Source organism: Camarhynchus parvulus, chromosome 3 (genome assembly GCF_901933205.1).
Source record: "Camarhynchus parvulus chromosome 3, STF_HiC, whole genome shotgun sequence".
NCBI lineage: Eukaryota > Metazoa > Chordata > Aves > Passeriformes > Thraupidae > Camarhynchus > Camarhynchus parvulus.
The window spans coordinates 42,430,014-42,453,569 of NC_044573.1; the positions used below are offsets into that span (position 1 = coordinate 42,430,014).

The following is a 23,556-nucleotide window of genomic DNA, read 5'->3' on the forward strand; positions in this document are numbered from 1 at the left end:
GGCAGACTCATCAAAAATTACTTGAAAACTGTTCATGCAGGCGTTTGAATACAACAAAAACATCAAAATCCTTTAAATTCAGTTTAAAAGAGGGGTAAACAGAATCAAACCAACACAGAAGCGTTACCTGTAAGTTAACCCCTAATCCATAAGCCCTGGTTTGTAAGAAACACACACCTGGAATGAGAGGAGATTTCGCTCAGGTCTCCCATGCTGCCCTCAGCCGTGTGGCTGGCGGAGATAGCAGAGGCGTAGCTATGGACAGCATAGATCTTGGCTGGGTCCTCGTCGGGCCCGGGAGGCTCCGAAGGCTCCGGCCACTGCTCCGTGTGGCAGTGCACTGCGGACCTGCTGCCGGCCAGGTGCAGCGGGGCCAGCAGTGGCGCCGGCATGCAGGGCGCCGTATCGATCCCGCTGTCCGTGGAAGCTCCCTTTATGTAGGTTAATCCAAGCAGCTCGGGATCCATCAGGTCTCCAGAACCGAAGTGCTTCTCATCGCTGTTGCTGGATGTATTGCTGGATAAGGTGTTGCTGCTGGAGTGGCTGGAACAGCTTTTGTCCCCAATCTTAACAACAAGAAAACAAACCAAAAGACATCCCCCTCAAATTAAATAGTAAGAGATCTATTTTCATATAAATTACAGCATTTGTGCTATTCAAAGACCATTTTATGATTTTTTTTACAGTATGCTATCATATAACTGCAAAGTATGAAAAGAGCCAATTATACCACCAGTTTCTGTGAAATGAATTGCACAGCTGGCTAGACACATTAAAGGTTGATGTCACTGCAAATAAAAAGGCTTTGGTTCCATCTTCTATCACAAATCTTAAAATCAGAATTGAATTTTCTGATTATAGAACCTGCTTAACATCCATAAAATTGCATTTTTGAACAGTTAAAATAAGCATTTGTTAAAGCTAGAAGCCTCAGTAATTATTTGTTTAAACAAGCTCTACTGCAAATCTGAAAATCACCAAAGACTGAATTATTGTTGGCTTTTTCTCAGTGTAGCTGAAATATGCAGCTCATTGGATCCAATCCAATTGGATGTGTGGCTAGTTAAATTGAAGCCAATTGTGATGTATGTGTACCAGATGAAAGTAACTCAAGTCATAAGGCCCTAAACTAAGCATGGCTATTGAAGTGGAATAATTACGTCAGACTTTTGTGCCAATAAAGTCCAGGGGTTTTGTTATTTACCTTTTAAAATAAATTTTACAGAGAGTTGGATTAACTTATGTCTGTGACAGTAGCCAGAATAAAGGCAGATGGACTTCTGCTAGGGCAAATGGACTTCTTTTAGGTAGGATATAAATGAGAAGGGTGACTAATTTTTTCATGAGATCCCTCCCCTAGCAGATGCTAGGAGATGCTGTTGCTCACACATAAAATGTAAGTTTACACTGTAAAGACTCCTACTACATATAGCAGATTTTCCAGGTAACAAACATTATGTACTTTCCATCATTAGGTTGTTGAGGATTTTGCCATTACTAAAGACAAGCTACTAAACAAGGTAGACTAAAAGATCTGTTCAGCATTCCCAGCACACAACTTACATTTTTATAATGCTTACTGATAATTACACTCCTTGGGTATTTCGCATAAGATGAAAAGCGGTATGGTAAATATAATTTTATTTTCTTTTAAAGGGTGATTAAATACTCACATATTAAACAAGCCAGTATAAATGAAGCTATAGATTCACAGCTGAGTGGAGACTATACCAGTTTTATCTCCTCAATGCCCCAAACCCAAGCTCTCTTGGAATTCTGAGTTTGTAAACAAAGATTAAGCATATTTGATTCATCCCACATCTGGGTGAGCATAATGTTTGCCTCCTAAAACACACAGTGGTCTTTATAAATTACTAAAATGTATTTTTTGAGATTTATTTCTGTAAGTCCAGAGTAGTATTTTGTTGTTGCTATTTTGGGGGTTGTTTTTAGAGTTCTGAATGAAATCCAAGGAAAAGACTTACATGTGAAAGCTTGTTTGGTGACTCCTTGCCACTGCCTTCCTTCTGTAAAGCTCGCTCTTTGTAGGAGCTCAGGACTTTGGTTGATGGTGCATGCCACTTGGCTTCTGGCAAAAATAATGGAGAAAGGCACACCACTCAGCATCAGCTTTCAAACCTGCACACTCTGCAATCAGACACAGGTATCTTTGCAGAATGTTGTAACTTTTACTGCCACATGACACGCTCTCAGTGAGTCAAACCTCCACACAGGGAGGTGGCTGCATTTCAACAGGCACAGCATTGCAAAGAACATGTACTTGAAAGATACAGTGGGCTTTATTACCAGAATGTCTAGTTCCTTCCAAAGTTTCCTCTCGTTCTCTGCCTCCTTCACACTCCAGTGAGCCTGAACCTTGGTGATGTTCATGGAGCAAAGGGGACTGGCATCTTTTAATGTAAGCAGAAAATTAAGCTGTTAAGGTTTTTATTCTGCAAGACATGATGAACCACACCACTTTTTACTCTTAAAACCAAGTATTTTGTGACTTTTAAAAATAATCATAATTCCCAAACGTTTCCAAACACTGCATAGAAATATTTATAGGCCATTTTTTCAAAAGCACACTACTATATCTGAAGTGTGAACATGCCAAGAAGACCCTGAACTTTAAGAAGAAATGTATTCTTGGGGCGATAAACCCAAAGGCTTTTGCAGTGAAGAACCATGGTAATATATGCTTAACCTCTTTGTGATCTAAGCCCCCCAGAAAGTAATCGTAGTTTTGCAGGGTTTCACACTGAGAATATGTAAGTTAGTACCAGATCCATTGCTTTGTATTTCACTGCAAAAGTTTAAGCATTTCACAAAGCAATAAACTAAAACCTAGATTGTTATTAGAAATAACTGTGCTGGAAAAAAATGACACAAAATGCATTTTGATGAGCTGACTGTCAAAAAAAAAAAGAGCTATGGTTTTATTTGAATTATTACCATCTATTTAGCTGCCAGAGATTTCACTGAGTTATGTGAAATTCCTTGAAGAGCCTACAAGATACTGCAAATATATCTGCTACATGGAATATCTTATCCACAATCAATCATGCCAAAGCATTAATAAGCTTCAAGGAGTGAAGCTGATGCTTTCAATATTCACATTTTTTTTCTCTGAAAAGTAGCTTCTGAAAGCCACTTGGCAAGTCTGGAATGCTTTTGTATTACTTTATTGTAGATACTGCCATAGCTCAACATTTTCTAACAGGAGTGCTTTCAGTAGCAGTGTATATACAACAAAGTCATAAATTTAAACTCGTTTAGAACATAATATTCTTACATAATATTCTTATAAGATGAGTTATATTGGGGTGGTCTTTTATATACAGACAGCTAAGTTCTGAAATTCCAGTATCAAGGGATTAACAGGGATGCAAAAGGACCATCTATGCACAACCTTTTAGGAAGAAAAAACCTCTGGAATTTCTACTTTTTTGAGGACATATGCTAGGGAATGGGTGTTACCAAAACAAACATAGCAGGAAACAAAACCTTTGAAGACCATAAAGATTTTTTTTTTAGTCAAACTCCTTCCTCCTGAAGCAGGAGGAGGAAGTATTACTATTTTGTTCTACTTCTGAGCTACTAGCTGATTTCTGGCCTTTTACAGTGAAAATAAACCTAAGAACCATTTCTCATTTACCTGAATTTAAAAATATTATTCGAAAGAGTTAAATTCAGATGACTTGAAAATTGCACTTGCATGCATGTTACATCAAAGATCAGTAAACCTGTACATCTTAAAAAGATACTAAGAGTGTTTGAAAAGAAATACATCTAGAAGACCCATAAAAATTTTGCTTAAGAAAGAAGATGCATGGGAGCTCTTGCAAGATTAAAATAAAAGCTTTTAAAAATCACCAATACCCGTCATATCCCACTTGCTGTCTCCAGTGGCTGCTCCCGCTGGGTCCTGGGTCACTGGATGAGGACTGGTTGCTTGGAGAACTTCTGTAATGTTGATTTTAGAGTCATTAAGAGTGCACTGAGGTATTTTTCGTGTCTCAGATTTGAACTGGGCTGTGCTTTTTTCATCAAATACATTCATTTTCATAAATAATACAGATGCAGTATGAACAATTAGTTACATCCATTTGGGGAATTTAAAAGGCTTATCTCAGTTTCATGAAACTTTAACAAGAATTTTTAAAGTATAGTATTTATTCACAAATAAAATATTTCAAACTGAATATATAAGGCAGAAAAAGAGAAAGACTAAGTGCCAAATCCTACTTTCTCTAGATCTGGCTTTAGTTCTGAATAAGTGGGATTACTTAGGAGTCAGAGCAGCTGGATTAGGTCTCTAAATTCATGTGTGGGAAGCTCTCATAGTGGATCAGAAATGATTGTTAGTTCCTTGGCACTTATTCCAATTTTAAAGCTAGTAAAATTGGAAGAGGCAATTCTAATACTTTAAAAATTTTTATTTTATTAATCCTTTGACATAGAAAAGCAACTAAAAAAATTTCATGAAGGGTATTATTTTGTACTTAATTATTTAAACTTTTAAGCCTCATGTCTTAACAATGTCTCTAAGTAGTTTTGTTAGATTTCCAGACAGCTGAAATTTAATGCTTAAATTCGGATTTGATCACATCCTTTCCTTCACTTCTGCAAATCATTCCATAACTACAACACAATTTCCTTCAATTATCTTGACATTATCTTGAATTCAATTCCCTGTGTTTATCTTTTTTTCTTTTCTCTCCCCTCTTTTCTTTTTCATGTAGAAACGAATGTATGTACTCAGGGAGGAAATGAAGAGGTGTTTTTTTCTTTATGCAAAATACTTTCCCAAGAACATGACCTTTTAATAAGCAACGTTACTGCTCAGCTTGAAATTTTTAAAGACAGTAGCTATTATATTTTGGTTTTTAAAGACATTAGGTGTTACATTTTGTCTAATAGCCAATGTACAATAAATAGTGTAGCACCTTATTTTTCAGCATGTCTTTCTCTGAGAAGTATTGACAGGACTGAACCTCTCTCAATTAGGTGAAGCAGTCAAGAGACTTCAACTTAATTCAATTCCATGAACTTGTAATTACCGCCAAGAATTAGGCATTTTGTGCACAGATTAAGTGACCCAGCATTAAGGAATGGATAAATTAGGATCCCATGTGTTTCCACCCCCCAGGCTGATGTTTAGGACATTGTCCTCAATGCCATGATATCGCTTTGTGTTGTTCCAAGGCTGAACAAAACATGTCTACCTCCCATTTGCTGGACAAGTGTGAAGCCCTTAGCCTCGTAAACAATGAGTGGCCACAAAAGGACAACCACAGAAATCCCATCAATGACTGCCTCACACAGTTCCTTCACACAAAAATTCCAACCATCCTGGATTGCAGGTGATAGGATGCATTGCCAGTAAGTGTGACTCAGGGACTAAAGCACACAGAGGCTTCTTGGTGGAAAAATTGAAGAGTGAGTTTGCCTAAAGCTTCACTTAGGCACATACTATGAGTAGCTGCCACAGAATTAGCCACTTTGTGAAAACAGGAGTAGAGCTTAAGGATAACTTTGTATTTCTAAGCGACTAAGTAGAGGAAACTCCTTGAACAACACCAAAATACTTGGACTGCCTTCTCAAAGCACTTAATTCTCAGGAATTGTATTAGGAGAATAAGCGTTCAGCTCCCAGTCTCTAATTTCCCTCCAGGGAGTGGGCACCTAAGTATTATATGTCACAGTAGCTTAATATTTGCTACTTCAGTCTCTTACTATATCTAGTCCACATTTCTTCTGCTTCTTCCTCTTTTTATTTCTAAACTTAACAATTTTATTGCTGAATTCACCCTTAGCTCATTTTCAGATCTGCTGTTAAATCTTCTCTGTTTTATCAACCTGCTTCTTCCTGCTTGCCCTCTTAAACCAATACTGGGTCTTTGACCCCCTAAAATCTCTTCATCATTTTCCTAGCCTGAGTATACACTTTCACCTTTGCAGGACTACTTGTAAGTACTAATGCACCTTACTTCAAACTCTTCTGTTTTAAGCTCATCTCTCTGCCAGATCATAATATGCCTCTTGCCATGTGGAAAGACTTTGCCAATTAGGTACCTTTCTTTACATGTTTCAAGACCTACAAGCCAGAATCCATAACTTTCCTCTCTTTTCATTATTTATACTCTGAATCATGTCTTCCCCAGTATAGCACTTCTGCTATTGTTTTGCTTAAATGATACAGAAATTTCCTCATGACAAGAATAGACTCAGTTTAAGCATTTTTTCACATGCTTTGCTGAGTGTTAAAAGAAATGCAGCTTATGTTTTGTGAAGTCTTTTTGGAATTGAGTTGCATGTCAGAAAGCCTTCATTTCTTTTCTGTATCAGTATACAGTATGCTTAATAAAGTTTCATAAATGATGAAGTATTTCTAGACATTTGATACATTGTCTCCTTATGTTAGATGTTATCAAGAATTTAATTAAGATATAGGTGAAGGTTAAGTTCTATAATGGTATTTAAATGCTTTCAGAAATGCACCTCTCAATTTTTCAGGGGATAAAGATGAGGGTAGAGGAGAAGGAGAACACAAATGATCAAATAGTCATAACTGGGAGTCTTCCTTCCCCAGGCAATAAATGAGATTTATTTTCAAATACATACTACTATTATTTCTGTACATTTCAATGTAAAAAGTCATTAATTCTATTCTACTAAATATCGTAGTCAATGTAGCAATAGTGGCATTTAACAATTTCATCTAGAATTGTTTTAAACCCAGTTAAGACCAGTATTTTAGATTTTTGTATCACTCAGATATTTTCAACATGCAATAATTATTTCCTTGGAAATTAGAATTACATCACCCCATAAAGGCATAAGCTGAAATAATTATAAACAATAAAGGACACAGTTCAGCTCAAGACATATGGTTTTCCTAAATAATTCAAAGGTCAAATGTATTTGCAAATTTTTATCTTTAAAAATGAAGTTTCATCTTACAAAGAATTATGATTAAATTAGAACAGAGCTAACATTTAAGAACACCATCCCATCATCTATGAGGTGTTACATATTCAGATCACAAGCTCTGCTTTGTTTAATTAAAAGCAAAGCAAAGCATAAGGGCTGGTAATGAGTTACAGAACCCTTTGAAACTATGCCAATACCTTGGTAACGAGATTAACTAATTAATTTTTAAAGGAATGATTACACTCATTTGTTTAAATTTACACTCTTTGTTTAAATAGTCTTCCAAAAGGTGGGGAACAGGACATTATTAAGATCCAAAAGTTATAAGGCAGTTTCCCACTTCACTGATTTGGGACTAAAGGGAAAGGTCAGCTGTCCTCAGCAGTGGATCCTCAGTACAGCCTACTTCCAACAGAAACACCAAAAGTCACTTGTTTCAAGCAGACTGGTCCAGTGAATGATACTTAATACAACCTCAGAATTAAAAACACTGTCAAAATTCAATAAAATAAGGTTTAAAAAAGAAGACACCAAAGTTCTAGAAAGCAGAGATTTCAAAAGTAAACCACATTAGGAAGGTGGCAGGCATTAACCAGAGAGAGTATTACCTTGCACCATCTGGCAGTTTTCTATCAAAGGAAGTGCTACGAGGAATGGCTGTCTGAGCCTGCTGGAGAAGCTGCTGGCACTGCAGTCTGTCAGATGTTCCTAGGATTGGAGAGGCACGAGAGAGAGGCTGCCCAGCGGGAGTCGGCACCCGATGCCAAGTGGTATTCCTTCTGAAAGGGGTTTTATACTCACATGGCGTGCCTTCACTGTCAAGTTTGTATTCCACCATGGGTATACGACAAAGTTCTGAACAACCCCTGTGGGACAAAGGAAAAGGCTCATCAGTCTCACAGGAGGGAACAGAGAGAGAAATCTTGAATTCACAGTCAGAAGTATATACATATTTTGATTTCAGGTGCCCAAAGGTGTTCATGCAGCATTGTACTTTGAACACTTCAAAACTGTCAGGCCAAGCAGGTAGAAAACATTTCAAAATAAAATATTTGCTGTAATGTGCTCAAAGTTCTTTGAACTGTCTCTTCACCCTTCAAAATGGGGAACATATTAAATTTCTATAAATTAATCTGCAGCTGGAATTTTACATAATAAAAACTTTTAGAGACAAGGCATTTAGAAGTCATAAAGCATCAAATTTTTCTAAAAGAGCATTGATTCGTATAATTTCAGAATTGGGTGTGTTGCTTTGCAGCAAACTAAACATTTCTTGGTGGGGTTGCAATCTTTCCTTTAGAATCCCACCTTGTCCCCACCAAGTGACAGAGTGCATAGACTACAATGCAAATGATTAACTGGCAGCTAAATATTTTTCCCTGTGTTTTCAAAGTGTCTTTCTAATGTCTCTTTTCCCAGGGACTTGTAAGCCTGGATGATAAATGGGGAAGTGGAAGGAAGAGAGAGATCAGAAACAGTCTGCCTTACCACCTCTGCCTGAAGTTTGCAGCGTGGTTAAATACTAACAGTATTCAGAGACAGTGTAAACCCAGGTAAAAGTACTGATAGTGTTCTACAAAAGATCAGCGTGCCTTTGGGATATTTGCTGTCAACTCAGACTGCATTCAATAATTAAGTGTTACTGTTTCAGAAATTGGTTAATAGAAGCTTCACACACCCTTTAAGTCAACACTGATTATCACTAAAGATTTTTTATGATCTCAGCATTCCATCTCCATTTTTCTGATAGACAGCGTGTACTAAATCAATATCTATGAAGAGAACACTCTAAATACTTCCAAAGCAATACATTAAGTTTAAGTAAGAAAGAGTGGAAATTTGCTCCTCTGTCTCAACTACAATTCTGCTCCATTCCTTAGCTGAGTCTTGATCAAGCCTTGCTTGCGTTAAAAACCCAGCATTTACCATTTGCAACTAAATTAAAATCACTTAGAGAAAGTGCAAAAGAGTGTAAAGAGTTTACAGTCTTAATCCTGAAAACATCTTGGCATAAATGATGTAACAGAAATGTGCAGTGCAAGTAAATTGTATAAATTCTCACACATTAAATCACTGTGCACTAAAGCTTCTGAATCATCACTGTGCACTAAAGCTTCTGAATCAACCCTCCCAAAGAATATTTTTGTTATCTGTATTCTGGTAAACAGATTGGAAGAAAAAATATTAGACAAAAAAGCAAACTGCCTTATTCAAGGTTGTCAAAGGGAAGACCTGTGAGCAACAGTAGAAATTCCATTCTACATACTCTGTATATGCATAGTCTGATCCAGCTAAATGTTTCACTCTGCTGAATTTTTTAGTAGCAAATAGGCCAGTTTATCCTGTACCACTAAATCTCTCTCCCTGGTGGCACTCAAACACATGAAAAAGTTAAAGAACTTAAAAATATAGATGATGAAAGTATTGAGAATGGAGATCAATAGCCAATATAGGGTGGAAGACACCTTGATGAAGATGAGCTCAAGAGCCAGAATGTTCCAAAGCAGAACTCAGAATTCTTGGTTTTTCAGTGTTACTCTTTTATCAGAAATATCATTGCAAGATGTACCAATAAAATCTGACATGTCCAACCTCTGCTGACAAATCATAGCTGGACACTCTGGAGGCATCACAAAATTTTGCAATCATGATCTTCTGGTTTGAGCTTCCGTAAGGAGGTAAAACCACCTTAATAATCTCTTCTCACAGACATGGAATGGTGCTACAGAGAAATCACTGTTATAAAACTATCACATCATTTCAGAGGGTCAATTTGGTATCTCTCCAGCCATCCCCCCCACCCTGAAATACCATAGTTATTCAGAACACCACTTCAAACTGCCTCAGTCCATGTATCAATTTTTAAAACTTTTTCCACGCTTCTGAGAATCACATGTTGGGCTCTTAGAACAAGGAACACCATGAAAAACGGTCAAGTTAATTGCACAGAATTGTGCAAACTCTTCTACTGCTGAAGCATATACAAAATATATTTCTCCAGTGTAATTTTCAACTGTTTACGTTCCAAGATCATGCTTCTTTTCATCCTCACTCACTGCCTGCAAGAAAGAAGGTGTAGGAGACAACACCCTCCAGCCATATAACCATCATCCTTTTTTTTTTTTTTTTTTTTTTGTTTTGTTTTTAACTAAGAAGTTTTACATACAAAACAAACCAATCAAAGAATGTAGAAATGACATAGCAAGGTTAATATTAGTTTGGTGCACTTCATAACTTTTCATGTGACCAAATATACACAGTTTTCCATTATTTGATGAAGAAGTTGAACAATTATGCAGGCTAAAATTTCAATCTCCCTTCTGCTTATTTCTTAGTATTGTTTCACTCCCTTCTTCATTCCTATAGACTTCAGGCATTAGAAACAAACCATCCTCTCCCCAACTTTTGTTAATAAAATATCAATATTACAGTTCATCTTGTAATTGAGGAAGTTATAACATGTAATTGTAATTGTAATCACATGTTATAACATGTGATTGTGTCCTTCATTAGATATTCCCCATAAAGTACTCTAAATGCTGTAAAAACAGCCATGGTTTTTAAAAGCAAAAGGGACTGTTACTACTGTTTAGTTTGACTTAGCTTGGTAATTAATAAAAGCATGTTATAATAATAGTAAATAATAAGCTTTCCCACAATGAGTAAGAATTGAAAATTGCTTATCATTTTCTGTTTGTTTGCATAGGAAAACCTATTCTTCCTACAAACTAAAAAAAAATATTGAGGACACAGTTCCTGCAGAAAAAGGCTTATAAAAGGCTTATAAAAACTTGTTTCAAATCAGTATAAAAATTCAAGTGTTGCTTATGAATTCAAAACAGAGCCCTAGAATGCTTGTTTTAACTGGTTCAAAAAAGAATTTCCATGGTTTCAGATAGCTTCTTTTGTCACATAAGGCTTTTAAACCTTAATTTAAAAGTATCACTCCAACATTTATATGAAAAAATATGCTTCACTGGTTCACAAGCACTGCCTAAAGAACAGATACTGCAGTATACTGAGATAGGTAAAATTGTAATTGTAGCTGCCTCCTGTATCAGGAACACAGAGAAGGAATTACTTCATGCCTGCAATCCCCACTTCCACTCCCCACCATGGATCAAACTGTAAGGTATCTTGCATGAAAAAAACCCCACAAAAATAAATGCAATTCCCTCTTAAATATGTAATGTGACCTTTATCTAACTTTTACTTATGATTTTGTTACTTATCCCACCAGTGCAAGAATATACATTGGCACTGGTATTGAACGATAGCTTTTCAATTTAAATTTCATATATTTCTTTTAAATTCATTTTAAAGAATACATAAAGACATATCTCTATTTTATGGTTTTAAAAAGATACTTAAATTTATGTTAAAGAAGTATAGGATATCAAATGTCTTTCACAATTATATCCAATATAACATTTGAAAAACAGACTCACGACATTTAACAAGCAAATGCGACCATATCGTAACCACACATCAGAAATTATAGCACTTTCTGCCCTTCATCATCGTTTGGTATTAATTAAATCAATGCTTCAACATAAAGCACAGACTCTTACTAATACCTTCGGTTCAAGAGCCATATTGTCCTACTAAAAATTTAGTTAATAAAACCTACTCTGCAATTAAAGAGAGCATGACTCTATGATACAGCTAGCAGGTCATGACAACATAAAATTTAAGAGTCCACTATAAAATCTGCAATATGCAAATGTTCCTGCAAGGAGCTTTATGCTCTGAAAGAATTATCAAGCAGTCCATTAAGTTTTTAAAACTACATTAGCCAAACCTTGCAATATTAGTTTCAGATTCCATATAAAGATTCTGTAATAGGCTCTGTGAAGGGCCTACATTAGGCAGGGAGTCTAGTTAAGTAATAAAATATCGATCTCCACGGAAAACATAGAAGCTTCCATGTACCATGATCAGCACCCTGTCACCTTGATAGCTACACAAAAACCTTCTTTTCTGCAAAATCCTAGAACTACCAGCTACTGGGTACAACTTCAGTATTTGGACCCCAGGTATCTGCAGATTTCAAGCATGAAGAATTTGTTAGGGTATCAACATAACCAGAATAGCTGGTTACAATTTAACTTCCAGTTCAATGTATTGCAGGGAGATGTAGGGATAGAGAAGGAATCATTGGTGTGTATCAGTTTATTACACTGATGAGTTATCCCTTTCTATCCCCCTTTCAACACCAAACATCTAGTCCTGCTCTAGAAAGAGCCTTTACCCAGCAGTACAATAACCGCAGTCTGCTAACTCAAACTTTGTTTTTGAAAACAATCACTTCTGTCAGAGTGCATGTTTGTTCTCACACTGCAGTAGTGCCCAAAGTGACACAACAAGCCTGAGGACTCATTGTGCAACCTATTAAATCCACATAATAAAACACAGATTAATTTCATATAGTTACAGAGATTCAACTGAAAAGCAGAATTTAGTAGCTTATTTTGCTGAGATTTAGAATGTAGTTAGTTAAGACATACATAGATTTTCCCTTCCCTGACACTGTGAAGTATCTCATGGAGGTAATATCTCAATTCCACTGATCCCCTGTATCAGTCACAAGTCCAAGACACTGCATAATACTGAAGTGGTCTAAGAGAATTTTGGTCAAAAAGTCAAGACAAAAAAGTCTAAGTTCTGACATCTCAGAAACCTATTAACAGTAGTCATACATAATTCGAAAAATTGTTAAAAAGTAAATAAATTTTATATTTAAATAATTTCATACCACAATAGATGCATGAGATTGCTTACAGCAACCTCAGACAGGCCTGCTGCCCATCCTATCACTTTGGTTTAAGGGAAGTGATGACTCTGACAGTTCCTCCATGGAGCTAAAGAGTTGAAGATGCCAGTCCCTCCTTCCTGAAGATAAACTCATTATCCTTCTGATCTTTATTACTATGCAGTTTTAAAAAGAACCTTTGTGTTGGTGAGCTGACAAGCAATTCAGAGGCCTCCTAAAGAGCCTCTACATCTGTACTGTTACATGAGAAAGAGAAATAAAGACAGAAACTAGATGATATTTAAGGTCCTTTCCAACCCACAATATTCTATGATTCTAGTATGATTCCATGAGCAGAGAGAAGAAAGAAGAAAAGAAAAAAGGAGGAAAAAAAAGAGTCTAGTACTCTTCTTTGCATTTATCCATAGAGACAAACAGCGCTTCACCAGGCATTTAGGGATATTTTTTTCCTGCTTGACTGTAACAACTGTACACATAATTAACTTCAGCAATTATAATTAATCCCTACTATAAGTTCATTCATAACTCAGTCAGAAAAAAATCAAAGATTTTATTTGTATGAGAAACACAGTTAAGCATTTTCTACCTTTTTTTTTTGGTTGGGTTGAAAGGATTAACTTTTGTAAGTAGTACAGCTTCCAGTTAGTATAATTACATTTTCTTAGTGATAGTTCTTTCAGTTACTTCTATAGAACATCAGAATCTAGACATTTCAGATATTTGCATTATTCTTAGATTAGTGGCAGGGGTGGTAATTAAAAGGCTTGGTATATCCAAATTCTACTTTTATAACCAAACATTCAGTTTCAGGTTTTGCTGCTTAAACCTGCCTCAGGTGATGTTAGACTTGGCGTCTTTCTAGCTCAGGTGGCTTAATTTATTAAATAAGTAAATAAATATTAAGAATCTGAAGCCCCTATGAACTATCCCGCCAGCTTATGGCAAACACTCCTGTGAAAATAACTGAATTCCACCACACAGACTCTTCCCCTTTCTAAAAGCACTTTCCAAACATTCTATAGTCTGTTGGTTATCTGTGACTTTTAAAAAGCCCCAGAAAGATGATTTTTTTAAAGAAATCATAATCATTTAAAGGGAACAAGCACCCGGACTGAAAAATAAGTCATTACATCTATTTCATTTGTAAGGAGGAGTTTGCAAGGTTCAAAAGAATAAAACAACCTCAGAAGAATTGCAGTAGTACTTAGAAATGGCCCACAGGCAGTTTCAGTCAAAGTTACTAAAGTATTTCCATTTTCAGAACTACCTACAACAGCAGAAAAAGAGTCTCTCACTTGTTCAGACCAATAGTGGAAACTACTGCTTCCTACAGCTCTCCAGCTTCTGTTTATAGCCAGCCCTGGAAATTTTACTTAAAGTTTTGTTTGCTTTCTAAATTTCCTAGAAATAGTTTCTTAATAAGCTCTCAAGAAATTTCTTTTTTATATAAAAAGGTAGTTGAACTAAGACAAACACATAGGTTAAATGTAGTAGAAAAGAATCTAGCAAAATCTACAGTTTAAAATAAATTTACAAGTGCTTGAATTCCTTGATTGGACTTGGCTGATTAAGGATATACTGTCCTTGAAAGCTACCATAACACCACCAGCGAAAGCAATGATGTCAGAATGAACATCATTATTCTCTTGTTCAAAGGCACACAATCCCAAATCAACAATTCTGAAGGGGCAGACCTAGCACAGAAACAAATATAATACAAAAATACTTATTCAGATCTGAAAACAATGACAAACATATTTGTTCTAATACCACTTTGTTATTTAAAGAATCTATGTTTTAAATAGCAATTTCTTCTTTCTATAGAAATATCAGCCGGATGCCACAAAAATAATTTTGATTTCTGCATTAATTTGTGCATGATTATTTAATTACTGGAGCAACTGGAAACAGCAGGAGCTTTGTCTCAAGTTCATTAATTTTACAGGATAGTAAATGAAAGGCCTTATTCCATGATTGCTTTTGCATATACTACTGTCAAGACTTCAGTAGAAGGATCTACATTAACTAATGGAAGACATTTATCGAGCAGAATTTTCCTCTGTAATTTCCTAATCACTCTGTAACATTTCTTTGTAAGCACCTTCAACATTCAAATAGTTTATTTTCATGCTGAAATAATGAATACAAGACAGTTTGCAAAAAAAAAATCCTTGTTAATAGTTTATTGCTAATAGTTTCTTCTCAGTAGGTGCACAATTACATCTTGTTGGTTTTCTTTTAAAATGATGGATTGAAGATTATTTGTGGGTAAGCTAACAGACAAAAAAAAATCAAGTCAAGAACTCAATTAAAGATCTCCAGTTCGGCTGCTGTTTTTTCAAGGGACTGCTTTGGAAACACCCCTGCACACCTGAAACTCATTTTCATTTGAAGGATACAATTCCCAAGACACTCCATGGCACTCATGTCCAATCTATGTAAACTCACTTCAGAATTTGATCCCAGCAAGGATTGAGTGCTAGTAAGCAACCCAAAGAGAAATTCCTCATTGCTTTGTATTCATACAACCCAGTAGACAAAGCTAAGCAGAAACCAGTCTTTCAAGAAGTGGAAATCAGCCAATTAGCTCAGAAAATGAAAGACCGACAATAAAATTATACATTTGGATTTTTTCAAGAAACTCTGGATTTTTTTTTTTTGCTTAAATTTGCTTAATTTTGCTTAAATTATATTTATATTCTTGCAAATGTATGTAAATTTTTAATGCAACTAATCCTTTTAGAAACAAAGATGAATGTATTTTTATATCTATGCATTGTGGGCAAAATCTTAGTGGCTGAACTTGAAGCCCTAGATTATGGCATTTAAATAAAAACAACAACAACAACAAACAAACAAAAAAACCAACAAACCCCCCCTTAAAAAAAAAAAAAGTAAAATAAACCCCAAAAAACAAAACCACCCTAAAACCCAAAACCAAAAGAACAGACCACCAGTATGTACTCTGAGAAAGCAGGTTGAAACATAGAGAAGAAAAACCTACCCAACTGCCAGAAGATCATATGCTTTGTAGGATAAGTCAGACTTTCGAGGGACTTACTTCAGCCTCCAAATGCACTTTCCTACATATGTCAGATAATCTGATGCATCATTTCCTAGTAGAAAACCTCTAAAACCAGCTGTGAGCAAAAGTAATAGGTACTGGAACATAGATGTAAAGACTTCTGCTTTTTAACCATTGTTCTCCTAGACACTTGTAATGTGTGGGTCAAGGATGGATGGACCCCAAATATGACAAAAATATCTGTATGTCTGCTTTGAGTGTTATTTGATAATTATTACAGCTACTTGATACAAAATAGTTCCCTCCTGACAAGCTGTCACAGCTGCCTTAAATGTTCATCACAGGTATGTGTTTGCAATCATTCACAGAGTTTTGATTCTATCCATGCATGGACTCTCCAAGGACAGGGACATTTCTTGTCAAGCAAAGGTGAAATAGATTTTAGTTCTCCAGATACTCCTGCTTTACATCCAAAAACACTATCTGTAAATTTCTGAGTAAACCTGATACCAGAGTACAAGAGAGACTGAACATATGGAGCAGGTCCAGCAAAGGATCAAAGACGATTAAGGGATAAGAGCATCTGAAACACAAGGAGAGACTGAGTGTGCTGGTATCATTCAGCCAGGGAAAGAGAAGGCTCAGGAGGGATTTTATCAATGTGTACAAAATATCTAATGGGGTGATCAGGGAAAAAAGATGACAAACTAAGAATTGCATCCAGTGAAAACACAGAAGTCAGGGTGCAAAATTGAAGTACAGGAAATTCCGTTAAAGGACACAGAAAAACTTTCTTACTGAAAGGATGACTGCATACTGAAATTGAAATACTGAATCTTTGAATCTCCTTCCTTGGAGATACACAAAACCCAGTGAACCTGTCCATGAGCAGTCTGCTCTGGCTGACCTTGCTTTGAGCAATGGGGTTACACGCAACAACTTGCAGAGGTCCTTTCCAACCTCAGCTATTCTCTGTTTCTGTGACAAGAACCTGCAGAAGGCTAGGAGACGCAACTGAGCAGTAGACAGGGAGATGGATTTGCACAAGTTTTAACTAGTAAAAAGCAGTAATAGGCTTTTTTCCACAAAATTCTGACAGTTTGTCCCTTTTTGCCCACTCCTCCCTCATTCATTAATATATTTCACAAACAAAGTCAAAGATCATATTTGTCAACTGAAATTCTCAGACCTGTCATGCAATGTCTATAACTGCTTTCTCTCTGCTCTGTTTAAATTATAAACATTGCAAAAAGGCAAACTCAAAACCCCAGAGAGACTGGACAGTCAAAATCACTAATCAAATTTTTGGGGATATACAAGTGAAAATGAACAGTTTTCTGTGGGAAATTGATATTTAAGAGAAAGAGATTTTTACTATATATATATATAAGAAAGGTGAATGTAAAAAAGAACTTTAAACATGTTTTTAAAAAAAATTTAGTATAGACACATAGTGTTAAAAAGTTCATTTTTCTTAGTAATTCGTCACAATTTTAAAGATGCTAAAAATTATAAAGAGGAGCAGCTTTTGCAGATTTTTCTCAGTGTGGTAACACTCAGTTCAAACTCCTCCTACACATACACTTGGGTGCTATGTACCACACTGATCATCTGGGATTTAAACATTTTATCTCTAGAAGAAGATTTATATCAAAGACAATATAAACAGTTCATACGGTATGTATTTTTCTATCAGGGCCTATAAAATACACATTTTTACCTTCAATAGAAAAGGATCAGCTCATTAGGCTCATATTCTGTAAACAGCTTGGAAATGTATACCAAACAAGTCAGTGAAAATTCATACCCAGAAGCAGATGGTGAGAATAGCAAAGCTAAGCAAAGAGAGGCTTAATTGCAAATTGCTACCCAACTAAGCAAAACGGTGGTATTCTACATTCACAGGCATTTTGTTCAGAAAGGGAGGCATCACCATGCAGGTTGAGGCAGGGGACAGCCCTTGTGTGTCATACATCAGGCCAATGACTGCTTGGAGAATTGCCACCAATTAAGCAGCATTCGTATACGGCTGGCATCAACTTCACAGTGCTGCACGCTACGTAAAATTTTATTGCTTGCTCTCTTGCCAAAAGCAACACATCTAATGTTTTTTCTGTTGAATTAAAACTCAACAAGAGATTTAAAGTTGGCCTGCTAAAAGAAGACAAGTAATTAAATTTGCTCTGGTACAGTTCTCATTTAGAATGAGCCAAATTAACACTGACTAGACAAGGTGTGTGAGAAATAAAGTCACACTGTTACAAAGTTTCAATTTATTCCTACTTCTCTGCCTCATGATATTAAAAAACAGACTACTCCTTTTTGTCACCAAAAAAGGAATACTGATGACAGAAAAATGCATTTAATCCCTGAAAACACAGGTAAAGTGACTGTAATGATTGCTATTACAGACTTTCCCTAGGCAGGAGCATGTGTTTCATGTTGCAATAAGATTTCGATGCTTTAAATGACAAAATCATTGATGTAATTCACCATTTAATGTGAATAAATTAGATATCTGTAGAAAGTGAGGAGGACTCTAAGACTTGGTACCATGTACATCCAGAGCCCACTAATTCACGATTTTCATTAAATTTCAGCATAACAGAAAAAAACCCCAAAACAACCCAAATCTTTCCAATACTCAGGAGTTGGAAAAATCTCAAAGATGGACAAGGTGCAATTTCATGAAAAGGATTCTACACTTTTAAACTCAGCATTAAAACATAAAGCTCTCCTGTGGAAGGAAAGAAGTAACATCAGCTTCTAGGATGGCTCAGTCAGCATATACCAAAATTTACTTCCTACCCTTTTAAAGTCATTTAGAGTAAATTTCTTGTAGGATCTTATTTTATCTTCTATAACAAGTCAATATGGGTTTGGGGGAAAAGATTGCTTTAAGAGCGTCAACAATATTATCACGCAACATGATGGACAATATCCATTTACTGAAGGCTTTCAATAGAAGAGTCATCGTTTAAGCAGAAGCAGAGGAAAAAAACCCAGACAGACAGAAATGTTACTAAGAACTGCTGCTCACTGAGAACTGTTACCTTCTGGGCGCTCCATCCTCGTGTGGTTGAATAATGACCACTTTTACTGTCACCGATGTGCGCAAGAGGTCGATCATTTGCTCGTGGGTCAGAGTTGCCACAGCCACTTTACAGATCTCGACCAGACGGCTCCCCTGCCGCAGGCCTGCTTTCCATGCAAATCCAAAGGGCTCCACATCTGCCACTATCCCTTCAAAGTTCACGTGGAATCCAAGCTGGCCCAGCCCATTTCTCCTCAGGGTCATTTCCGTGGTTTCGCATCCTCTGGTCACTATCTGAGGAAGCACCGGATTGTTACGCCATTGTCAGGGCACACAAATATTATGAAGTTATGTATGGCTTGATATTGCCTATCTTTAATATACTAGCATTAAATTATCCTAAAATTATGTTTCAATGAAGGTTTCTGCATAAAACAAAATAAATGACATATTTCATGATGCTAAAAATATTCCATCTCCAGGGCAGGCAGCCTGACCCATGTCAAGTTCTTCCCCCTTGTCCAATGTTAACACAATGCCATTTATATCCTACTGAAAACTTTACTGCTGCTTTAGTTTCAAAACACAAAGAAAGAAAAATGCTGCTCTGTCAATTACTTCATTCTTTTTTGGCTGACTGCAGGTGTGCAGACGTTTTTTATTCAGCATTAAACCTGAGATATAACATGAGCCAAATCGAGTGAAGTGCCTCAGTTCTAGCAGCTTGTTTTCCTTGAGAAAACAGCAATGAAGAAAATATTAATTCATTTTTGCTTCATAGGCAGATTCCTAACTACCATCATCTCCAGATGAGGATATCACTAAAATGGGATGAGAGTTTCCATGTCACTGGGAAACTTAGAAATAAAAAAAAATGACTTTCCTCATATTCAGTGAAAAGTAACTGTCATTATACAGAGCAGCCAAAATCCTTCAAATTCAGATTTTGCTAAGCAGGCTCATTTCTATATGCAGTGAAACAAGGTTCTCAACAGTTTTGCTATGTAAATCATAATCATACAACAACTTGTAAGCTGGGATACTGCACCATACTAAGAAAACAAAATTCTAGCCTGCATTACAAGGAAGTTTGAGAGTTACCCCAGCCTTGCCTTTTGTCTGTGTCACAAAACCAGGATCTATTTAGCTTCATTAGTTCAATTAGAACAAAAACTTAACCACTGTGAAACATTATCAAAGATCTCCCATAAACACTCTACCAAGGCAAATACCTGCCTTTTAGAGATGCATATGTTACAGTACAGATCAAGGCTACATTAACAGCAGTTCCACATGCTGTTTATGGCTGGGTTTAGAGTGCATCACTAACAAAGACAGGAGGGTAGTGTTTACTATCAGCTGTGCAGGATAGATCTCTGCAAAGAACGTTTTATGGCCTGAGTTCAATTCAGGAGGCTATTTTGGAAAACTAACTCTTGCTCTCATTGAGCCAGAATCCAAGCAGGCTAACTTATTCGTTTGTTGGGTGCTTGCCACAGCAGAATGGCCCAACCTGAATCAGGGGTGCATGAGAAGGGAGTGGGACTGTACAGTTCATGAGATTTGGTACCTTAGTAAGTTTTAAAGCACTATTTTCTTTATGGAATATTTCTACATGGATATCTGCCACTCAGCAGAAAAAATTAGAACTTACACACATGAGAACAAAGTGTCAGAAATCCATGAGTTATTTTAACTTTGTATGCTCATGCTTTTAACCTGGGAGGTAAATAAATACAATCAGCCCTCATTTATTAAGGGATAATCTTCTGGGAACTGTGAAATATTGCAGATATTGCAAGGATCAAATATACTGAGAATTATTGCTTGGAAATTTTTATCCATAATCTTTCCAGTTACTTCTGAAGATGTAGGTTTCAAAGTTAAAATGTGAAAGTCATTATTGAGATGTCAAAAATGCACTCAGGAGGCTTTGTTTACAAAGTCAGGTTCTGAGTTTTCATAACAAAAACAAAACAGCTATTTCCTTTGTAATTTTTCAGCTCTGAGGTTTTAGTGTAGTTTAGAAACTTCCCTTTTAAAACAGAACTTTCTATTGTGCTTATAACTCTGCATATAGTATTAGTACTACATAGCATACTGGAAACTTTAACATACTGTTAACCTAGCTCTCTTACAACTAAATTTCAGTAAGAAAGAAAACTTCCATAATTTGTGAACTAGAAAGTGAAAAGGAAATTTTCAGCTCTTCGTCAGCTACACTTCCATCACAAGTTTTGAAAATATACATCTAGTCATGCAGTGAAAAGAAGAACATGCTATTACAGTCGGGAGCCCAGCTGAGGCACGGAATTTTATCCTTATTAAGCTACATAATATTCTTTCTTGGGGGCTGACACCTCTTTATCATTACGCCACAATTATAGACTACTGCAAAATGAATGCACCAGCCAACGTATATGAATTTCTCCAACTCAGAGCACTCAAAAATCTCTTCTTCAAGTTAGTTAAATATTCAAAAGTTAAAAGGTAAGAAAGAAAAAGATTCCTGCCAAAGACTCATCTATTCCCAATGGGAAGTATTCCAGGAGATCTAGTCCTCCCCAAGTGTATATTCCCTAAAAGGTAACACTGCATATTACATAGTAATGTCACATTAAACATAGTGCTGCTCCACTTCAAAACACAGCAGAATGCTGACTTGGTTGCAGCTTCACTGGTCTCGTGGCCACAAATGAAATCAGAGCTGGTTTCTCTGACAGCACTCAAAACAGATAAAAGACAGAGATCCTGTAAGTGCCATGAAGAAGATGAAGAGGGTTTTTTTTTTAATATACAGGATACTAAGGAAATTTTGTCAACTCACATTCTTATCTAAAGATCCAGTCAGTGTTTACATTTAATCTTTTATCACCCTGCCATTCTCTGTTACCCTAAAGCTCAAAACCACTGCTTTTCCTGCCTCCTAACACAACCCTCCAAGCCAATCTATAGTTTGCTGCTCTTTCTACTCTCTATAACTAGATATTCTCCCCCACAAATACAGATTTGTCTAGACTGACAAGTCACAGCTCTTTTTTCAGTCCTAGACTGATTGTTTCAGTTCAAACTAAAATCATGGTCTCAGCCAGCTTTTTGCACCTTTTCTTAATCTGGATATTCCGGTGTCCTTTTTACCTGCATGATTTAAATCCAAGCAATAAAGTCTAGTTATTTCTTTGGCAATCTCATTTAGCAATTGTGATGTTCTACTCTCTAGTTCTAAGAAATGCTTTAACTCATGACTGAAAAGGGTTAATCATCTGGTCACTGAAGATTGATATTACATCACAAGTTGAGCTTTCATGTTTAGCATCTGCTGGCACATATGGCTGTTAACCTCAGCTGTGTTCTGAGTCACTTGAAAGGTTTTTAAAGTTTGCACATGAAGTGTGGCATCAGAGTTTTAAATACTTTTTAGTGGTTCTAATGGTTCTATACCAAATGTATTTAAGGACTGTAGAAAGCATTCAATGTGATAAAACAACCAGGAAATAACATCAATAGGCAGCTTCCAAAGGAGAGGAAAAAGCAGGGGAAAATGAGAAAAAGATGAGGCAAGAAACATGGACAAAAACATGTTTTAAAACAAGTATTGATAGTTAACTCTTAATTAATATGAAAGTTGGATAGGTAGCGAGAAAGAAAAGGCAGGCAGAGTTCATTGGAATAGATACTTGAAGTTAATATTCAGGTAAACTTAGTAATAGCTGATGCTAAATTTGAGGCTTAAAACCAATTTGTCATTATTTAAACCCATATCTGGCCATAACAAAGAGGAAGTAGTAAAGTAAACATAGACAAACATTTCATTTTGTGGTTTTAATTACCAAATCTTAAAGATCTGTCTACAGGAACATGGGTTATTTCCAGGTTTTGCAAAACCGAATAAATGCAAAAGTGCAAAATAGCAAAAAAAAAATTGTCACTGATGACAGCAGAAGTTTTCACTACAACTTTAAGTCTTATTTTTCATTTGTGTTAAGAAATTTATATTGCTTGGTTAACAAGACCTAATGGGAGCACTATTTTCTAGAAGGGAAATACATGCCTAAGGAAAATGAAACTGAAGACCTCAATTGAAAAGGATAATACAACAGTGGCAAGAAGAGTTTAAACACATTCAACTCTTGAAATAGCAATTGTATTTTGGAAGAAAGTTATTATTTAGAGCGTGATATTAAGCAATGCTAAATGAGACTGCAGTACTAGAGAGGCCCCAAATCATCAGCTGCAATCTGACTTTTCCAGTGTGAAAACTGTAAGCAGACCGAATTCTTTCCAGTGCCAAGCCTTCCAACAGAAGAAACCCCTTAGACTATCTAAATCACTTAAATTAAGATCAAAGAGTGAAGTGCAACCACTGGATGCATCAGCACATTTACCTTGGAGTAAATGTGGAGTCATTTCATTTGGACTGACTGTAATAGCTACAGTACAGTAGTGCTGACATGGTCATCAAGTGTCTGAAAAACTTTATCGCCAGTCAGCTGTTAAAAGAGGCATTAGTTGGTGTAGTTTTCTTTACTTTCTGCACTTTCTCAGTACAGAGCAACAAACCAGCAGAACCACTTACATAAAATTTTCTGCTAATATTCTCACGGGTTATTACAAAAAGTATATTTTACATACTTAGATTTTATAAATTTTTTAATTAATCATACTTCTACCTACAAGGGTGTGATTTGAGAACAGGCTACAGTAAGAGGTGGCAATAGCTTTTCAGTCCTGATTTCAACACTGGAACCATCCCTGGCCTTTGGCAAGTAATGAGATTAACGGTATCTG

General features: G+C 36.2%; 1 protein-coding gene across 5 annotated transcripts in view; it reads right to left on the reverse strand.

Annotated features, from left to right (window-relative positions):
* Nucleotides 1-23,556, reverse strand: part of SIPA1L2 (signal induced proliferation associated 1 like 2) — a 125,191-nt gene that overhangs the window by 22,891 nt on the left and 78,744 nt on the right. For all 5 annotated transcript variants that reach the window (XM_030945096.1, XM_030945095.1, XM_030945091.1 and 2 more), the window contains exons 10-15: nt 18,788-19,062; nt 7,545-7,802; nt 3,883-3,966; nt 2,308-2,411; nt 1,986-2,089; nt 178-566 (exon numbers count right to left, since the gene is read on the reverse strand). In XM_030945096.1, the coding sequence (XP_030800956.1) occupies nt 178-566; nt 1,986-2,089; nt 2,308-2,411; nt 3,883-3,966; nt 7,545-7,802; nt 18,788-19,062 (1,214 nt within the window). The remainder of the gene's footprint in view (nt 1-177; nt 567-1,985; nt 2,090-2,307; nt 2,412-3,882; nt 3,967-7,544; nt 7,803-18,787; nt 19,063-23,556) is intronic.